We start from the raw sequence: 19216 nt of genomic DNA on the forward strand, positions 1-19216 counted from the left end.
TGAAAAATATTTAAAGATTAAAACTAGAACCTAAAAACTGTAAAGGATAAGAATAGACCCATGTAAAGGCCCTGAAAGTAAAACATAAAAATATATGATGAAAGATGAAATCGATTTACGGGGTTAGCCATTTCGCGAAAGCCGTCATCAGAATAAAAGAACAAAATTTCATAGTCTGTATTATCTAGGCTGTGTCAGTGCCATTAAAGTATTTTGATTTTTTTTCTGTTTGATGCGTTTCCCTCCGTTTTTATAATTCTTTTAATTATGCCAACTCACGTTAATTCATTATTGAAATTATGATATAGTCTCTTCACTGGAATAATATACAATATTCTTAGTGAAGAATATCCCAAAAAAGCCATGACTTACTTTCAAAATGTCTTCTGGATTAAAATGTGGCTAATTAAATATGAAGACTGTATAATCTACTTTCAAATAGTAGGTAATTCTATAAGAAAACTTTGTTAACAAATATTCAGACAAATTAGTCTCATGGAAATTCATTGCCTCTTGTTCCATACCATACCATACTACAGGATACAAGGATCGGTAGAGTCTGTTATTTTCGGCAGGTGAGTATGTTCGGGCTGAGAAGCTAGAATTACAAGGGGTGAACACAGTAGGGATGGCCTCGTGTGGGAATAATGGCTCGAGAAATGAGAGGATATGTACTGTTTTGCAAAACCAAGTGGAGTATACAGGGAGTAGTGGTAGCTGTATGAACACTGGCAATTCACTAGTTTTTCCTATACAAATTTTAGGAGCATTAGGAATAAAGAAAATGAGTTTGTTGTATTGATTGACTTAGTTTCTCCAAAAATTGTTGGTATCAGTGAAACTTGGTTAACGCAGGAGGATGTTCTAACAGGGATAGAAATAGGGCATATTTCGATAGAATGGAGAAGGTGCTAAGCGTGGTGATATATTACTCATTATGAGAGATGAATTGCGTCCTCTCAGGGTGGAGTATTTCAGTAGAAGTAACACTAAATTTGAGAGTATATGGTACGAGATAGAAGTTTATAGGATAAGATATTTAGTGGGAGTCTGCTAATAGATCAAGATACACATACCAACCACTGAATTAGAACTTTTTATTTAACACTGTGTTGGACCACCTTTAGCGACTGCCAATACCGATCCTCTTCAATTCGCTGCACAGAGTTCGGTGAGATATGAGTCGGGAGCAGCCTTCATTAAATGCTTCGGTCAATTGCTGCATACAGGAAGTTGTGTTTGTCAGTGCAAGCCTTCTCAGACAAATAATGGCAATCTCGTTCTCGGCAGACTGTCCTAGAACCACAGTTACGCCTCATTGACAAGCAAGTGGGAATGTTCTTCTGCAACTGATTAAGCACCTGGGATAACTCACATTTTGAGAAACCAGTCAGCTTTGCTGTTTTTGTTTTCAAAATTGTGGCTTCAGCCAGATGGGCACCCACAATAGACCTTAATTAAACTTTGTTTTTCCCATTGTGATCAACACTATTGGCGATTATTGACGCCACCAGCATTCTTAAATAGTTTTCTACAACACGAAGTGACGCACGTGATCAAGTATTTGCATATACGCTACGTGAGTGACGTTTACGTATATCTGCATAAAGGTTTCCAATCCAGTGGCTGATATATGTAGATGGTAATCCATTAAAAAATAAATAAATAAAAAATCCAGTAACGCCTTTAATTTCCCTATATGTGAGTATGTGAGACCGTTTTATTCCTATCTAACTTTTGGAACTAACGGGCACTTTAATCTTCACCGGTAGCCAATCAGAGATAGCTAGCCCCAGACTATAAATAATTATATATGGCATCTGATGACGAGAGGCAACTGACAAGTGCTGCCATCTTGTGGTCCCTAATCTTAGCACTATATTTAGTGTGAAGTAGTCTGGGTTCTAGTATCGATTTTCCTGAGTTTACGGGACGGAAACAACTCGCTTGCCATACCAGACATTGAACGAATCGGGAACCGGTCTTACAAAAAGGCTTAGAAAAGTTCCAGAGTTGAAGTTAGAGTCGCCATTCTTCGGGTTGCCTAACGCTGTAGAAGAACATGCCACTTCCACTGAGCTACATGGATGGTAATGAGCATGAAATGTTTAGGCAAATTAGTTTTACAAGTGCAAAGCGAATGATCATTATGGGAGCCTTCAGTTATGGTAACATAATTGATCAGTGCAGATGTTATGGATTGACACTATAATCTTACTGTCATCTATTTCTGCGAGCCTTATAATTTTTCTCATGTTTACGAGGGCTCTTTGATTCTTATTATTCTTATTCTTATTATTATTACCACTACATAACACCTCCAGGGAGTCCAAGGGCTCATCGAGGGAGGATACCTACTCTACAACTTTCTCTCTCTCTATCTCCACTAACTACAAATCTACCCCCACTAGTATTTTCACAGACAATCAAAAATATCCATACCCATGGCGGGATTCGAACCCTTGGCTGGACAGCGGATACGCTAACCACTCGGCCAACCTAGCCAGCATATAATATTAAAAAAAAAAAAAAAATTATAAAAATCGGAGGAGAAGGTAAAAAAAAAAACGTATTTATTTGTAGAATTTTCGCCTAAGATTCATATGCATCTTCTGTAGAACTACTGAACGGCAATCACAGAATAACGGAAAGATCTAAAAATAATTATAATTATAACAACGAGAAAAACTCACATAAAAAATGGAGTAAAAAAACCAGGTTCGTATTTAAAATAGCTTGTCTTTAACATATATTATACCCAAGGTAAAAAACTTTCTATATATATATATATATATATATATATATATAAAATAAATACAGGCATACCCCAGTTATACAATACGTTAGGCTCCTGACCCCCGTCGTATAGCATATCACTGCTTTTTTTTTTTCCTCACTTGTAGATATATGTAATGGTTTAATAACATATTAAGAATTTATATATGTGCATAAACAACGTAAATAAAGCATTTATATACGTCAGATCTGCAAACGAAAAAATTATTCTGAATGACATGGCCAAAGGGAACGCGCTAATCAGTCTGCACCATTAAGATTTTCCATTTCACCAATAAGGCTGTTACGTTCATAGATAGTCTACAGTAGCACTATTCACTTCACTACAAACTTTATCTTTGTTTTAAACATCTTCAAAAACAGTAGTGAGAGGTAAGTTTAGCCTGCGTCCCCACCCCCCGCTTCTGTGTTCAATACACCGTTGACACTAAATTTCATCATCATCATACGTATCAAGGATTTAGGCCTAGTATGGCCTGTTCCGGCCTTAGAAGTCATCGTTGAATCGTTTAAGAGGACGTCCTGGTTTTCTTTTTCCTAATGGCTTGTACTTTAAGGCTTGTTTTGGTAATCTTTCTGTTCTCATTCTTTGAACGTGTTCCATCCATCTATGTTTATATTTTTTAATTTTTTCAATTACTGGTTCTTGGTTTAGTTCTTTCATTTTTTTTTTTTTTGGTTTAGTTCTTTCATAATATCTTCGTTTCTTTTGTGATCAAATAGGGTATACTTTGCAGTTTTTCTCATAAACTTTATTTCTGCTGTTGTTAATCTTTGTTTGTCTTTTTGTTTTATTGTCAAGATTTCGCTTCCATACATTAAGACCGGTAGGGCTAATGTATTGTATACTTTTAGCCTGGTTTGTTTTTGAACTACGTTTGGTTTAAATATAGAGTTAATTACTCCTGTTATTTTTAAATATTTTGCAATTTTTATGTTTATATCTTTTTCATTTTCATAAGTGACACTAAATTTAATCACTTTAATCTTAGTATCTAACGTAACAAGTTTATCCGTTTTCTTGTTTTCACTAGAGCAGCAGCACCCTCAATTTGAATTTTATTTTCCATTATTAACAACAACAAAATAAAATAATAATTATAATTCACAGTGAAACGCCAAAACAGAGATGCAGCGATTTCGTAAACAAACATATATCTAAAATACGCATCGATTGCGGCGTGTCATGTCGCTAAAATCGTAGTATGAGCGAATGCAGCGGCGTATAAATGGGCATTTGTCAAAATTGAAAAGCATGCTATGGGCTGATCGTCATAATGTGGGTGAGAGTTCCGACATATCTACCATACCGAATTTTAAACTCATTCATCCCATAGCATTCCCAACACATTCTGGCTCCATAACCACCCCAAGCAGTGGCGCACTCAGGATTTAATCTTCGGGGGAGTCGAGTTGAGTAGACGATTTGAGAATAGACACTACGCATTGCATACGAGCTATGACTGAGCATCTGCAGTCATCGCCAATATATGAAATCCGTAATCTCCTCTGGCCCGGCTCGGGCAAACGAAGTAGCGCTCAGTCCACCCGAGCACTACCTTGTTCGCCTTGCGTTCATAGCGGCCATGATTCCCGAGAGCTATAGGGTATTCCCACCTTATGTTACCGCTAATTCATAAGTAGTATAGAAATAGCAGACGCGACACAACATAAATAAAAAAATGAATTTTAATTAGGAAATGATTTTTGGAAATTTTTCTAGTGTTTTCTTTTTCCTTTTTTTTGGGGTAGGATGGGGGGGGAGAGGCCTGGGTGCGCCACTGACCCGTGCATAAAAACCTCTTCACCACCCCTTTATACAACTTCAGGAGGACCTTTCATTCTCAACTTGTCATAATAAAAATTCCGGAGTTCTTCCAGTTGCGCTATGGAACTCCTCCATAGCGCAATTGGAAGAACGACGGTACGTTGCGCCCTTCAATTAGAAAAGGCCTAAGTTCGATTCTCATCATGACGGGAGGAATCTTTATATGGAATTTTTCAATCAAAGGTGAGTTAGCCGATCTCATACGGAGGTAGCAGGATTTTTTCTCCTGGAAACTCGGGTTTTTCATCCTGCATACAGACAAATTGGCCCTTCAGAATACATGCAATTTACAGACAAAAAAATACTAGCTATGGTGGTAGTGGTTGTGGGCAGTAGATGGCATTGATGTAGGTGATTGGTAGTAGAGGTTCTGTGTAGTAGTGGACAGAGAGTTGTACAGTAGGTGTCCTCTCGCGATGAGTCTTCGGACTCCTTGGAGGTGGCACGAATAATAATAATATATTGCCTTAATCATTCAGCCCTGGATCCTCTCCAGAATGTGCACATCACAGTGGACAGTAGATTGTCAAATATAAGTGTCATCCAATCAATGCTTTATACAGTGCCAAAACCTCTTCCTAATTTCTACTTATCAGTATATATGATGAGTATGCACTTCTTTCTTGAATATTTCACAATGATTATTATAGCAGTAAGCTATGAAACATTTACCACAATTGTAGCATGCCCTCTGAATTTCAGACTAATATGCCGGCCTTGTTGGCCGAGTGGTTATCATATCCGCTCTCCAGCCAAAAGGCTGCGGGTTCGAATCCCGCCGTGGACATGGATGTTGTGATTGTCTGTGAAAGTACTATTGGTGGTAGTCGGCGGTAGATGGCGTTGGTGTTAGATGATGAAGGTTGGTGGAGTAGTGAGACGAAGAGTTGTAGAGTAGATTCTCTCCCTCGATTAGTCTTTGGACTCCCTGGAGGCGTGATGTGAATAATAATAATAATATTCTTCTCCATCACCCCAGATCCAAAATCCCATCCAATCTGTTGAAGCACTGTTTCACCAATGCAATGTAGAAGCATTGTTCTGCTTTTACATTACAAAGTGCAATACTTTTCCTTATTGGCATTAAAACTATGCCTCGACTCATTCATCCGATACAAAAGTCATAAATCCTCCTGAAGGGAGTTTGCATTAGAGTCGCCTTATAACTCCCTCCAACTTTTCTTTATCAGCAAACAACTTAATACCCCTATCAATCCCATTAAGAAATAAATTAAACAGCAGGGTTCCAGAACCATTGGAACAGAACTCGTTAGCATTTTTTTCTAGAATCCTCCATGTTCTGATATCATTCGCATAATCTTCCTAATCTTGTATACCAACTTGTCATGTCGCAATCTAATGAAATGACTTTGCATTGTGTCTAAGAATATCATGATTGTAATACAAATTCCCAATTCCATCCTCTCCTAGAGCATTGATATTGCCCAGAAGAGAACAATTAAGCTGGTAAGTCACTCCCTATCTTAATGACTCTTTGGGAACAACCTTCTTTCTTTAGTATTTTCAGTGATTAGAACTTACACGTAAACTACTCATGTATCAATACCTCTCTTTCTCTCTTCTCTTCTCTTTTCTTTATTGTCTCTTTACTGCTCTTTATGGATTCATTACTCATGACTGATATTCGGAGGATTTTACTCTTCATTTTTGGGATTTCTGTTAAATTAAAACTAAAAACAAACAAACTATTATTTACTGTATATAGAGCTGTTATCGATATTTATATTGTTTTCTTGAATAACTAATTAATGGATAAACAAAATAATTTGAGTAGAGAACATTTCAAGTATTGTAATTGGTTTGAATAATTATAATTTTCGGACTTCACAGCTTCTATATATATATATATATATATTTTTTTTTTTTTTTTTTTTTTTTTCTTTCTTCTAGATACAGTGACAATATCAGTTGTAATGTTATCCCGCAAATGCAATATAAATCCTGATAACATAGCAACACCAGTTGCTGCATCACTAGGAGATATTACTACTCTTGGAATCCTAACCTCAGTGTCTAGTCTCCTCTTTCATGTGCGAGGTAATGAGTTTTGCAGTATATTATAAAGCACATTTCTGGAAGGGTATACATGTAATCTGTGAAGATCAAGTGATAGAGCAAGTGCCGCCCTGTGGGTAAGAGGCACCTTTGTTCAAAGTTATATTTCAGCACCTCCATAAAGTGTTACTTCATGAATAAGAGCATTGTATAAAAATTTACTATTATTTATCATCTAGAAATGGCTTCTCTCCTGATAAGGCGCCTTTGTGAGAGGCACAACCTGTACACCAGCACGGGGTGGCCCTGGATACAGCAATAATCAATAATATAAGACTATCACTGGTAGAAGAGAGACGAAATGAAAACCTCTGAAAAACAATGCATACAATGGAAATTAGCTAAGATTCACAAAATGGTACATTTTCATTCTATTAAAACGAAAATGGCTTCACAAATTTTAGTACATAACAGATAACAAATTTCATCAAAATATATCCAGCCAGAACAGAAACAGTTGTTCTCCAGACAGACAGCTGGAGAAACTGATGATAATGGGATTACTTACTTGATCTATGGAGTTGTTTTAAAATTCTTAAATTTCATATCATGATACTAAAACACTAATTTTGTATGCTGGTCCATAATTGAACCATAGTTGAGGGAACAAAAGTCACTAACTTTCGCTCCCTCAGTGAAAGAATGCATGAATGAATAAATGGAAGTAAGGTGCTGCAGAACGAGAGTTGGTGAGACTACGAGATCGACAGAGAGTGAAATTGTTGGAATGTAAGTTTTGATGAAACAGTTATTGAAAAATAAAATGAATATGTGGAGCGATAATTACACCTTTATTCACAGCCATACTTACACTTTTCCTAGTGTACGATCACTCCAGCACCTCAGGCTGGGGCCCAAAACTTCCATCAAGGCTCTAGAATGATCCTGGGCTCCCAATCTCATTGTTTGGGATCCTTAAATTGGTCCTAATTTTTCAGACCCCCAGCTAGAGCCTCATGCATGGGTGCATAAGTACAGCACTGCGTTTAGTGGAAACTAATGAAAGTGTGCAAAATAATAGAATGAAAGGAAAAAAAGGTAAAACAGGTGACGAGTGATTCCATTGATGGAAGTTTTTTCACTTGGCTATGCTACCAATTATATATTTGGTTTAATCCTTGATCCAAGTATTTTCAGGACTGGGCAACTCGTGGCAAAGGTGGTATAAGTTTCCATGTGTTGAGGCTTAAGTGCTGTGGAGAATTCGTGTTGGAGGTTTAATGGAATATTATCAGCACTGAGAAAGGATTAAAAATAATTTTAATACTTCCAATATTTCGTCTCCGTCACAGAGACTTCATCAGGGATTACAAAAAAACTTTTGTAACAACACACACACAAATATAATACAATAGTGAGTGAAACTAAAGTCCTATCTAGGTGGTGCGCCCTCTATGGGCATTTGCAGGTGGCCTAGGATGTAAAGAGGGATCTCTGATAATTAATGTTTCCAAAATTTTGGGAAGTTTAATGCAGCCGTATTTGTTTAAATTTTTTTATTCTTTGAATCTGCATCTGCACTCAGGAATCAACCGAATTTAAACAAATATGGTTGCATTAAACTTCCCAAAATTTGGGAAACATTAATTATCAGAGATTCCTCTTTACATCCTAGGCCACCTGCAAATGCCCATAGAGGGCTCACCTAGATAGGGCATTAGTTTCACTCACTGTTGTATTATATTTGTGTGTGTGTGTGTGTTGTTACAAAAGTTTTGTTGTAATCCCTGATGATGTCTCTGTGACAGAGACGAATATTGGAAGTATTAAAATTGTTTTTAATCCTTTCTCAGTGCTGATAATATTCCATTAAACCTCCAACATGAGTGGTACAAGTTCTCATCACTTGCCTTAGTATCTCTCATAATGCAAAACGCATCTCCTTGCAGACATGTATAATGCTATGTATTAAGGGAAGGGCCACTACCCAGACTGGTTTCGTCCTTTATTGAGGTACTGTTTAAGTAAAGACCGCTCTAAAAAGACGGTCCCCCAGACCACTCCCTATGAATGACCGTCCAAATCAGCAGTGGTTCCACTCAGTGATAGGCCCACCCCACCACCAAGAAGAACCCTCAACAGTGGTTCTGCACAATGGCAGGCTCACCCCATTACCAAGCAGAGCCATAATCTCAGCAGTGGCCCCAATCAGAGACAGGCAAAAGCCTACCCTTAAGTAGAGCCTCTCACATCTCATGTATTTGTTGCGTAAAGCGCATCTTTTGCGCATCGCGTAAAGCAACCACCTGGTTGCTTTACGCGATGCGCAAAAGCACATCAGTGGGAGCCAGATCCAGAGGTGGTGATACTAAAGTGGAAGTAATGGAGAAGTCATATTTACCTATACGAGTTGCCAAAAAGGTGTCACACCCTATTATTAAAATTCTCTGGATTAGAGATAAGTTTATGGAAGTTTTTTCACTTGGCTAGGCTACTAATTATATATTAGGTTTTATCCTTTAGTGTAAAGAAACAAAGTTTGCACCTGAAGTACTTTCAGGACTGGGACAACTCGTGGTAAAGGTGGTATAACTTCTTATCACTTGCCATATTATCTCATAATGGAAAGCATGAAGGGAAGGATCACTACCCAGACTGGTTTCAACCTTTATTGAAGTCTCATCAGTGGGAGCCAGACCCAGAGGTGGTGATACTAAGGTGGAAGTCCTGAAAATACTTAGGCACAAACTTTGTTTGCTTACACTTGGATAAAGGATCAAATCAAATATATAATTGAGTGATTCCATTATGTTAAAGATAGCAGTAGGAAAGGTTGTCAATGTGTTGTCAAAGTGCGAGGAGGAGGAAGTACAGTTTGTGAATGTATTGCATGTGCTTTGAGTGAAGAATAGAATTATACCAGCATGATGCATTACATTTGAATGACTTTGAAGTGAGTGCACTGGAGAAACTGTTGCTAATGGCAGTGCAGTGTGTGATGCAAGCTAGAGATCAGAAATAAGGGATGAAGTGAAAGATCAGGAGAGTGGTATTAAAGAGTCTGGAGTGCTTGGCAGTGAAAATGATGATAGTTTGAGAGAAGAAGAGAGAACAGAAACGCAAGAGAAAAAGGGAAACGGTGGGGGGAGCCTGGATGGACAGAGAGATATGGCTTAGGGAGAGTGGACTAAAAGTAGCAGTGCATGTGTGTATGGAGATGGAGTATATTGTGATATGGGTGGGTAAGTTGAGACTGGGGAAAGAATCACTGCTTACCACAGAAATATGTGGTAAGCAGTGATATAAGTGATTGGACAAGGGCAGGTGTGGTGAGAAAATCACAATCATCAAGTGTCTTGGATAGGACTGGTTATAGACCTAAAAATGAACTGCTGTGTTTGTTTACAAATGCCAGAAGTATTAGAAATAAGGAAGATGAAATGGTTTCACTGATTGAGTTTATTTGCCCAAAAACCATTGGAATAAGTGAAACATGGTTAAATACAGATGATAATGATATCCTAACAGGAGTACAAATTGAAGGATACAGTATTTTTCAAAAGGATAGAAAGGAGTGCTGCTGATGATAGAAGGGCAATTATGTCCATATAAGGTAGATATCAAAGAGTGAAATAGTGGCAATGGTTATGAGGCATTGTGAGGTAAAGTGGAGGTTGATAGGAAGACATATTTAGTTGGATGTTGCTATAGGCTAGAGAACGTGGAGGATGGTGATAAAGAAAAGTATAAACAACTTGGATTAATGAACAAAGGAAGAGTAATTATTATGGGCAATTTTCATTTATGGCAGTATAGATTGGAATGGAGATAAGGAAAATGAATTTCTCGAGATGACTATCTCAGATGCATGTAAAGGAGGGCACGTGAGGATTGAGAGTTTTAGATCTCATCATTTCATCAGAAGGTGTAATTGTGGGTTTTCGCACTTTCCTCCGGTTGGTGAGAATAGTATAGCTACATCACCTGGGTTGTGGCCATGCATATGCAGTCTTCAGTAAGGAAAGGATATATGTGGAATTATAAGGCTGGTGATTATGACAAGCTTAGGAGACAGCTTGGAGCTATTGCATGGAATGAAGAGTTCAGTGGTAAGGAAATAGATGTTACTTTAGAACTAACAACAAAATACATAACCACATAAATGTGTGAATTTATTCTGAAATCCAAAGTGCTGAATAAGGTAGGTGTAAAATGGATGAATGATGGGAGTTAAGCATGAAATCTGGAAGAAGAAGGTACTTTGGAGGCAGTACAATAATAATGGTAATAATCAGTTACATGAAGAGTATAAAGAAGAGTGACTTAGTTAGTAAGTGCTATTGACAAATCAGGTGATGAAAAATCCTAGAGTTTTTTAGTAGAAGGAAGAATGATCATGGTAAGATGATGTTAATGGATGAAAATGGTAGAATGATAACTGCTGCAGAAGACATTGTTGAGGTATTCAGTGATCAATTTATGAGGGTGTTTCATCCTCCTCAGGGTGGAATCATGAGCAACTTAAGTGCAGAGGATGGTTTAGTTGTGAGTGAGCAGGAGGTATTTCAGAAAATAAATTAACCTTGATGTCAAGATGATAGGATTTCTTGACATATCACCATGCATCTTAAGGAATGTTCCATGGAATTGGCAGTAGCATTGGCATGCCTCTCTAATAAAAGTCTTACAACAGTACAGTTTCTAAGGAAGTGAAAGAAGGTAAAATTGTTCCAATTCCTTTCCTTTCATCGGTGGTGATAAGGATGTGGTTGCAAATTATAGGCTACTCTCTGTATATCTGGAATATTATTATTATTATTATTATTTGACATCTCCAGGGAGTCCAAAGACTCATTGAGGGAGAGCGTGGTAACAGCATCGAACGATTGGTCCCCTTCCAACAACTAACCGTGCTCAAACTTATTTAACTGAGCCATTAGTAGCAGAGGCTCTACCAATCGACCAACCTTTGCTGGCAATTGTGGTGAAGATACTAGAGAGAGAGAGAGAGACTGGTGAGAAGTAGGATACAGAAATGGGTTGATAATAGCAGTATTCTCCATGGTTATTGGCATGGGTTTGTTAAAGGGAGGTCATGTTTTACTAACTTACTTATGTACTATAACAAGATGACAAATACCTTGGACAGGGGAGTGCTTGGATTTTGCAAAAGCTTTTGATAGATTGCCACACGACAAGCTGGTAAATAAATTGAAACAGATGGGATTGGATAAAGACTTCTGAGTTGGATCAGAGAAAGGTCAATAGAATAGAATAAATATAAGGTCAATAAAATAGATAAAATCAAAAGTTGATAAAACAATAGATAAGAGGAAGCTCAATAGTCGTGTGCCACAAGGATCAGTTTTGGGACCATTGTTATTCATGTAAATTAATGATATTGGGATGGGTTTATCTAGTGATATGCAGCTGTTTTCAGATGATGCAAAATTGGGAAGGGCAATGCAGAGTCAAGAGATTTCATAACCTTACAGGAGGACTTGAATACACCATCTGTCCAAAACGAAACCAAACTTTTAATAGAAAATAAAACACAGGCTAATTATAATTATTCAAATAATTTATTTCAATAAATATTACTCTCCCTCAGCTTAGATACAGCATTTGGCATGGTCAATTAATTCGTTAAATGAGTTTTTTTATATCTGTTTTTGGGATACTGTTGAGGATCGGGTTACTGCTGCTTGAACGTTTTCAATGGTGTCATATCGCTTTCCTTTCATTGGCAAATGAAGTTGGGGGAAGAGAAAGGAGTCACAGGGCGCTAAATCAGGTGATCCAACACAAAAACTGTCTCACAATGTTCGAACGATGAGATGGTGCTTTATCGAGCAAAAGTGACCAACTGCATCACGATATTCATGCCGTACACGACGAATTCTCGCTATCAATTGCTTCAAAACTTCGAGATAAAACTCACGACTGACCGTTTCGCCAGGAGGAACGAATTCTTTGTGGATAATGCTCTTGGAATCATAGAAACAAATCAGCATTGTCGTTAATTTGATTTCTCCAAGCGACTTTTTTTCGAATACCCCTCTTCTGGTGGTCTCCACTCAGCACGCTTGCACTTTGTTTTGGGCTCATACTCAAAACACCATGTTTCGTCACCAGAAACAATCGTTTGAAGGAAGTTTGAGTCCTTAGGAGCAGTATTAATGAGGTCCTTGCAGTGTTCAATTCGATACATTTTTTGGTCATCGGTTGACTTGTGGGGAACAAATCGCGAATTCAATTTATAGAAGGCCCAAACTCTCGGTCAAAATGTTGTGCACAGTTGATTTTGGAATCCCCAATTCATCTTCAATCAATTGCACGGACGATTTCGGGTTTTCTTTGATGAAAGCACGTACTTTTTGGATGATAACTTCGCTCAGTCCAGTTTTTGAACGGCCTGGCTTTTCGCATCCTCAAGCATCTCACAACCACTTTGAAATCGCTTAAACTACTCGTAAACTTGAGTATGAGATAAGCATTCATCACCACATGCTTTTTGAAGCATGTGATGCGTTTCGACCGTTCGTCAAAACACACTGTCACTCTCTTGGCACTATCACTCGGCTTCTAATGAAACAAATGTCATAAACATTATAGTAGTAATAACAATATAGGAGTACACCAGTTCAGCAATTCTATAGTAGAGGTATATGTAAGTTCGGTTCACTTAAAACCTTGATATTCCAGGTCTACCTGCTGACTGATGAGACCTCAAAAAAGGTTGAAACCGGTCTGGGTAGTGACCTCTTCTCATAATGTAAAACAGTATATATACATCTCTTAGGAGCTGTGTTTTACATTATGAGAGAATATTAAGGTTAGTGACGGAGCTTGCTCTACCTTTGCTTGGAGTTGCCCTGGCGTTGTACTACCCAAGGGATCACTTACACTTAGGCTTGCCGATAGTTTTTTCGGAATGAAACTCTATGGATTCAATGGATTTCGATCCGAGTTTCATACCCAGCTATAAAAAAAAACGGGATTTACCATCTCCCTTTAACTTAAATGTCATAAACAGTTGACACAACACTATGAAGGTTGCCGCTTTCGACAACAAAAAAGTACAACAGGTGGCGCCACTAGTTTCTTCTATTTTTGAAAAGTTTGGTTTCTTCGGTTGGGCAGAGGGTGTAGATTGCATGAATGGGAAGGTAATGAAACTGTTCAACGCTGCAAAGTGTAAGGGTTTGAAATTTTGTAAGCACCAGTGGGATGCAAAGTATACAATTGGTAGGAATACTTTAAAGGAAGTAGAGGAGATGAGAGATCCGGGAGTGGTGGTGAACAAGGACCTGAAATTCAGGGGCCACATTGCACATGTTTTGAAGATGTCACATCAGATAATGGCAATGATGTGGAGGACTCTGACATGCAGAAATAAAGAGGTTTATGATACCCTTCTATAAGGCCTTGATCAGGCCTCATTTTACATTCTCTCAGATTGTGAGAATGTAAACTGCAAAGCCTCATGAATAGGAGGAGGAGGAGGGGGATATAATTGAGACATATAAGCTAGTCAGGGATTGTTATCAGGTTGACATAGAGGAGATTTTTCATAGAATGGAGGGGGGGGGAATAGAACAAGAGGCCATCACTGGAAATTGTATAAGGAGTGTGTGAGCAGAGCAGTGAAGAGTAGGTTCTTTGCATGGAGAGTGGTTGGTGAGTGGGATGTATTGCCTAAGTGTGTTGTAAATATACATTGAATCAGCTTAAGGCATGGTTGGATGAACATTGTGTGCAATAGTGTGTACCTGCAATGGTGAGTCTTTGACTCCATGCAGGTCAGATATTATTAATAATAATACAGTAATAGTAACAGATTTCCTCTGCACACTTAAATTCTATTTTTCCTCTTGAAAAGTATTTTCATGCTCAGTGATATTTTATAATGTATTTTTTATTATTATTTTTTTTTCAGGCATCTCCATGTAGTCAAAAACTCATTGTGGGAGTCCTGTTTATTTAATTATTTTTCTAATATACTGTATATGCATACATACATGTATGTGTATACACACACAGCATGATCACAATTAAAGTATTCCTGTTTAAGGCCTTGTGGAATGCCATCCAGTGATCAAAATGCTATGAAACTTTGCAGGAATACATTGTGTATTACGCAGAAGCGATGTCTGAGGAATAAAAGTAGTTTCAAAAAAATTCACCACCAGGTGCCAGAAGGATTTAAAAAGAGGGATATGGGATTTCTTCCCTTCATTCTGGCTATAATATAGTCCACAGTCAAGCACCTCATAATGCTACATTCATTAGGATGAAATGCTCAGGTGAACTGCTCATTGAATATCTCAACTATATCCTCTGCAGTGGTTACTAGCCTTCCATTTTCATTCACCATCCTCATCCTTCCATAATCTTTCTTTCTTCTGTTTGCCACATATCAAAAGAAGTCTCTAGGATGGAGGAGAGACTGATAGTGAAAGTGAGCAGAAAGTATATGAGAGGGTGGTGGGTTGAGGTATATAAGAGACTGGATAGGTCTAGGATTTAGAATTGGGTTAATAATAACAATATTTTCCATGCTGGTCATGATAGAATAGTCAGCATGGATTTGTTAAGGGAAGATCATGTTTTAGCAACCAGCTTATGTACTACAATGAGGTGACAAATTTACAGGATAAAAGGAGATGCATATACTGTGGTATACTTGGAGTTTTCAAAGGCTGGTAACTAAATTGGAAAATGGAGACAGAATTGGATAGGTGATTTGCTGTCAGATAGGTATCAGTGGTTTGTTTCAATATTGGAATAATACCATGAGTGGGCATATTAATAACAAATTACAAAACAAAAAAGTAATTTTAAAACTTATTTATTTGTAGTATTTTTTCCCACGTTTCATAGTTATTTGTACTGAAGATGCCTGTGAAACAAGCATCAATTCTACAAATAAATAAGTTTTAACATGTTTTTTTTTTTTTTTTTTCCATTTTGTAATTTGTTATTAAGTATCAGTGAGTTGTGTATGTGGTGGGGAAGGGGGGGGAGTGGTATCCCATAAGAGGATGGCCACTAGCAAGTACCTGAATGGTTTTGTTTTGTGACCATTATTGTTTTACATGTCTGTTAATGAAACTAGGATGGAATTAATTGGAGATATGCAGTTATTTGTAAATGAAACAAAGAATGGAAAAAACTATGAGGAGTAGAACAAATTTTTTTGCCTTACAGGAGGATCTGAATAGACTTTTGAGTGGGTGAATGAATGGAGCTACCATTTTAATGTTGCAAGGTCTTGAAATTTCATTGGCAAGGATAGGATGTAAGGTATATAATTACTGGGAAACTTTTGATGGAGGTCAAAGAGACAAGAAATCTAGATGTGGTGGTGGACAGAGACTTAAAGTTGCAGAATCACATTTCTAAACTGTGAGAATATCACAGTGGATTATGGCAATGATGAGGACCTTGACATGTAGAAACAAAGATGTTATGTTCTCTTGTACAAGGCTTGATCTGGTACTATATTGACTATTGTGCATGGATTTGGCCATCTGGTTTTCAAAAGGGATGAGTATATTTTTGAGAGGGTCTAGAGAATATTCATTAAGTCAGTGTTGGATCTCTGGAATCTAGGATATGAAGACGGATTGAGGGAGTGGGGAAGCATGTTATAAATAAGAGGAGGGAGTATATGATTAGGATATGCAAGTTGGGATATAATAAAATAAGAGATTGCTACTAGATTAATTATTATTATTATTATTATTATTATATAGGTATCTTCATGGAGTCAGAAGGCTCATTATGGGAGATCCATTATTCACACACACCATCTCTGGCAACCCATTCCACTCATTCACCACCATCCAAGCAAAAAATCCAGTCTCCTTGATAACCACACCCTTACACAACTTTCACTGGTGACACCTTGTTCTCTACCTTCTTGCCATGTACTGAAAAACGTCTTCAGTGTCAATCCTATAAAACTCCTTTAATAACTTAAACATCTATTATGTCTCTTCTGTTTTGCCTATCAGCTAATTTTGGAAGCTACAGGCCACCAGTTTATTCTCATAGGGAGCATTCCATAGACCTGCTACAAATCTTTGTCTCCTGCCTCTGGATGCTCTCTACAACTTCTTCATCCTCATGCAATAGAGAGTCCAGATCTATGCACAGTAATTCAGATGTGGCCTTACTAAAGCCTTATATATAGGGGAACAATAACTTCTCTATCTTTGCTTGTTAGTGTGTTTTTCAACAACCACATAATCTGATGTACTGTTTTTTTTTTCCACAATATGCCCTCTAAACTTCAACTCCCTACCCACAATCATACCCAATTCTCTGGCCTCATCAGTTTCCTGCAGTTCGGTTCCATCAATATAGTACACAGCTTGTGATCTCTTCCTAGTCAGGGCCATTGCCAGATTAGATAGCGCCCTGACGCAAACAATTAAATATTGCTCCTGATGGATTATAAGACAAAAATATAAGAAAATTTCCAAATGCTATTTTGTTTTTATTACAATAGAAACATTAATGCAAAACGATTACATAATAATATTAGTTAAATGTTTGCTCTACGGGGATATCGCACAATAAAACTGTTTATAAGCTCTTCTAAATTTAAATTATAAGCTATGTCTGCCTCTTTTGATATAGTTGCTAGACCAACCAGTCTTTCTTGGTCATTGCTGTTCACAAATAATTTTTAATCAGTTTAAGCTTGGAAAAATTTCTTTCTGCACTTGCTACGCTAACAGGAATTGTTAGCATGGCGACGCCGCCTACCTCAATATGGCTGAACTAGCACCCTTATTAAGTCATGCCGTGAGGCAGGCTGCTTCTATGCTACACCTTGTCAATGGTACAGCTGCTAGTCTTTAAGTCTTCCTGCAGAATCTCTGCATCACCTTCATTTACCATTGCTCTTTCCAGTTTAGCATCATCAGCAAACAACTGAATATTTTCTGTCAAATCATTCCTATATCATTGATATACAAATTAAACAACAGGACCAAGTACTGAGCCCTGTGTTGCATCATTGGTCACTTGCCTTTTGCTGGACTCTGCTCCTCCATAAACTGCTCTTTGATATATATCCATCTAATGCCAAATGCTTATGCAAAGTCCAGCATATCACTGAGTAGCCATTTCCTTTATCCCACTCCATTGTTGTATGATTATAAAAAGTAAGCAAATTACTAAGTAAGACCTACCCTTTCACAAAGCCATGTTATCACTTATAGAGTATCATATTCCTATCTGCCCAGTCTTGAATTCTATCTTTTCGCAATTTCTCCAATACTCTAACCACCACTCCTGAGATGCTGATTGGCCTATAATTTGCTTCTTCTGTCTTGGAGCTTTCTTTATGAAATGGGACTATTTTGTCCTCTTTCAGCTCCAACGGCACCTTCTCAGTAATGAGGCTTGATTTAAACACCTTGGTCAGAGGAGCTGATAATTCTCTAGCACATTCTTATAATACATGGGTTGATATGTCATTTAATCTCATGGATGTTTGATTGAAGTTCTGCAATATTTCAAGCACCTCCATTTCTTCAACCTCTGTTCTCCCTGCAAAATACTCACTCAGTATTTACTAAAATAAAGAGCCAAAAGGCTTCAGTTTGGCGATGCAAAATTATAAAAATTAAGTGGATATTAAATGCAGCATTATTTCAATGCCGAATACAGAAATTATAAAAGTTTTGTATGAAATTAGACCAGAGAGCTTACGGGAAAACATTCATCGGCATTTATGAGTTGCCCTAGCCAGACCTTATAGGAGAGATGATCGCTATGTCCAAGCATCCATATATTCCCCTCCTATTGGTCCATTTTGATAAAGTTTCACTGGCCTGACAGCTATATCAAACTGGTCGGTTTTCATCAGAGACTAGGCAGAAACCTTAAGAGAGCAAAATCTCCCTTTCAATACTAAGGAACTTGAAACGTTGGAGAGGTGTATTTTTTGTAAGCGAACTCTCAGTCGGTGCGTAAAAGTATTCAGGGGAATGTATGGACGCTTGGGCATAATGATCATCTTTCCTATAAGGTCTGGCTAGGGCAACTCGTAAATGCCAGAGAGTGTATTCCCGTAAGTTCTCTGGTCAAATTTCATACGAAACTTTTATAGTTTCTATATTCGGCTTTGAAATAATGCTGGATTTAATATCCACTTAATTTTTATAATTTTGCATTGACAAAGTTAAGCCTTTTTGGCTCTTTATTTTAGTAACTGGTAATTAGTTTACTGAATTAACCAACGTATAAGTCTTGCTACTAGAATTATTTTAGTAAATACTTTTATGCGCTGACCAACAGTTTGCTTATGAAAAATACACCTTTCTGATGTTTCAAGTTCCATAGTATTGAAAGGAAGTTTTGCCCTCTTAAGGTTTCTTCCGGAATTTTGCTCCCAGTGAGGGGGAGGGGGGGGGGCTTAGATTTCAGGGGCTTTGGCTTGGGGGAGTAACTTGAGTCTCTGGGGAAAGCGTTTTCCGGCTTGGCCTATGTGGGGCTTTATCGGCGGATGCTTTTCCCTGGAATATGAGCAGCCTAGATATAGATTTACTTTATCGGTAT

General features: G+C 37.7%; 1 protein-coding gene across 4 annotated transcripts in view; it reads left to right on the forward strand.

Moving 5' to 3' along the window:
• The window catches only part of LOC150100597 (solute carrier family 41 member 1-like), a 235405-nt gene that overhangs the window by 86698 nt on the left and 129491 nt on the right, over positions 1-19216 (forward strand). For all 4 annotated transcript variants that reach the window (XR_016549114.1, XM_090401067.1, XM_090401066.1 and 1 more), the window contains exon 6: positions 6536-6682. Coding sequence is in view for 3 of the 4 variants with exons in the window: in XM_090401067.1 (XP_090257193.1) it covers positions 6536-6682 (147 nt within the window). In the remaining variant the exon portion in view is untranslated. The remainder of the gene's footprint in view (positions 1-6535; positions 6683-19216) is intronic.

Source organism: Typopeltis vanoorti, chromosome 12 (assembly GCF_054136105.1).
Source record: "Typopeltis vanoorti isolate ZY-2024b chromosome 12, IOZ_Tvanoo_1.0, whole genome shotgun sequence".
NCBI lineage: Eukaryota > Metazoa > Arthropoda > Arachnida > Uropygi > Thelyphonidae > Typopeltis > Typopeltis vanoorti.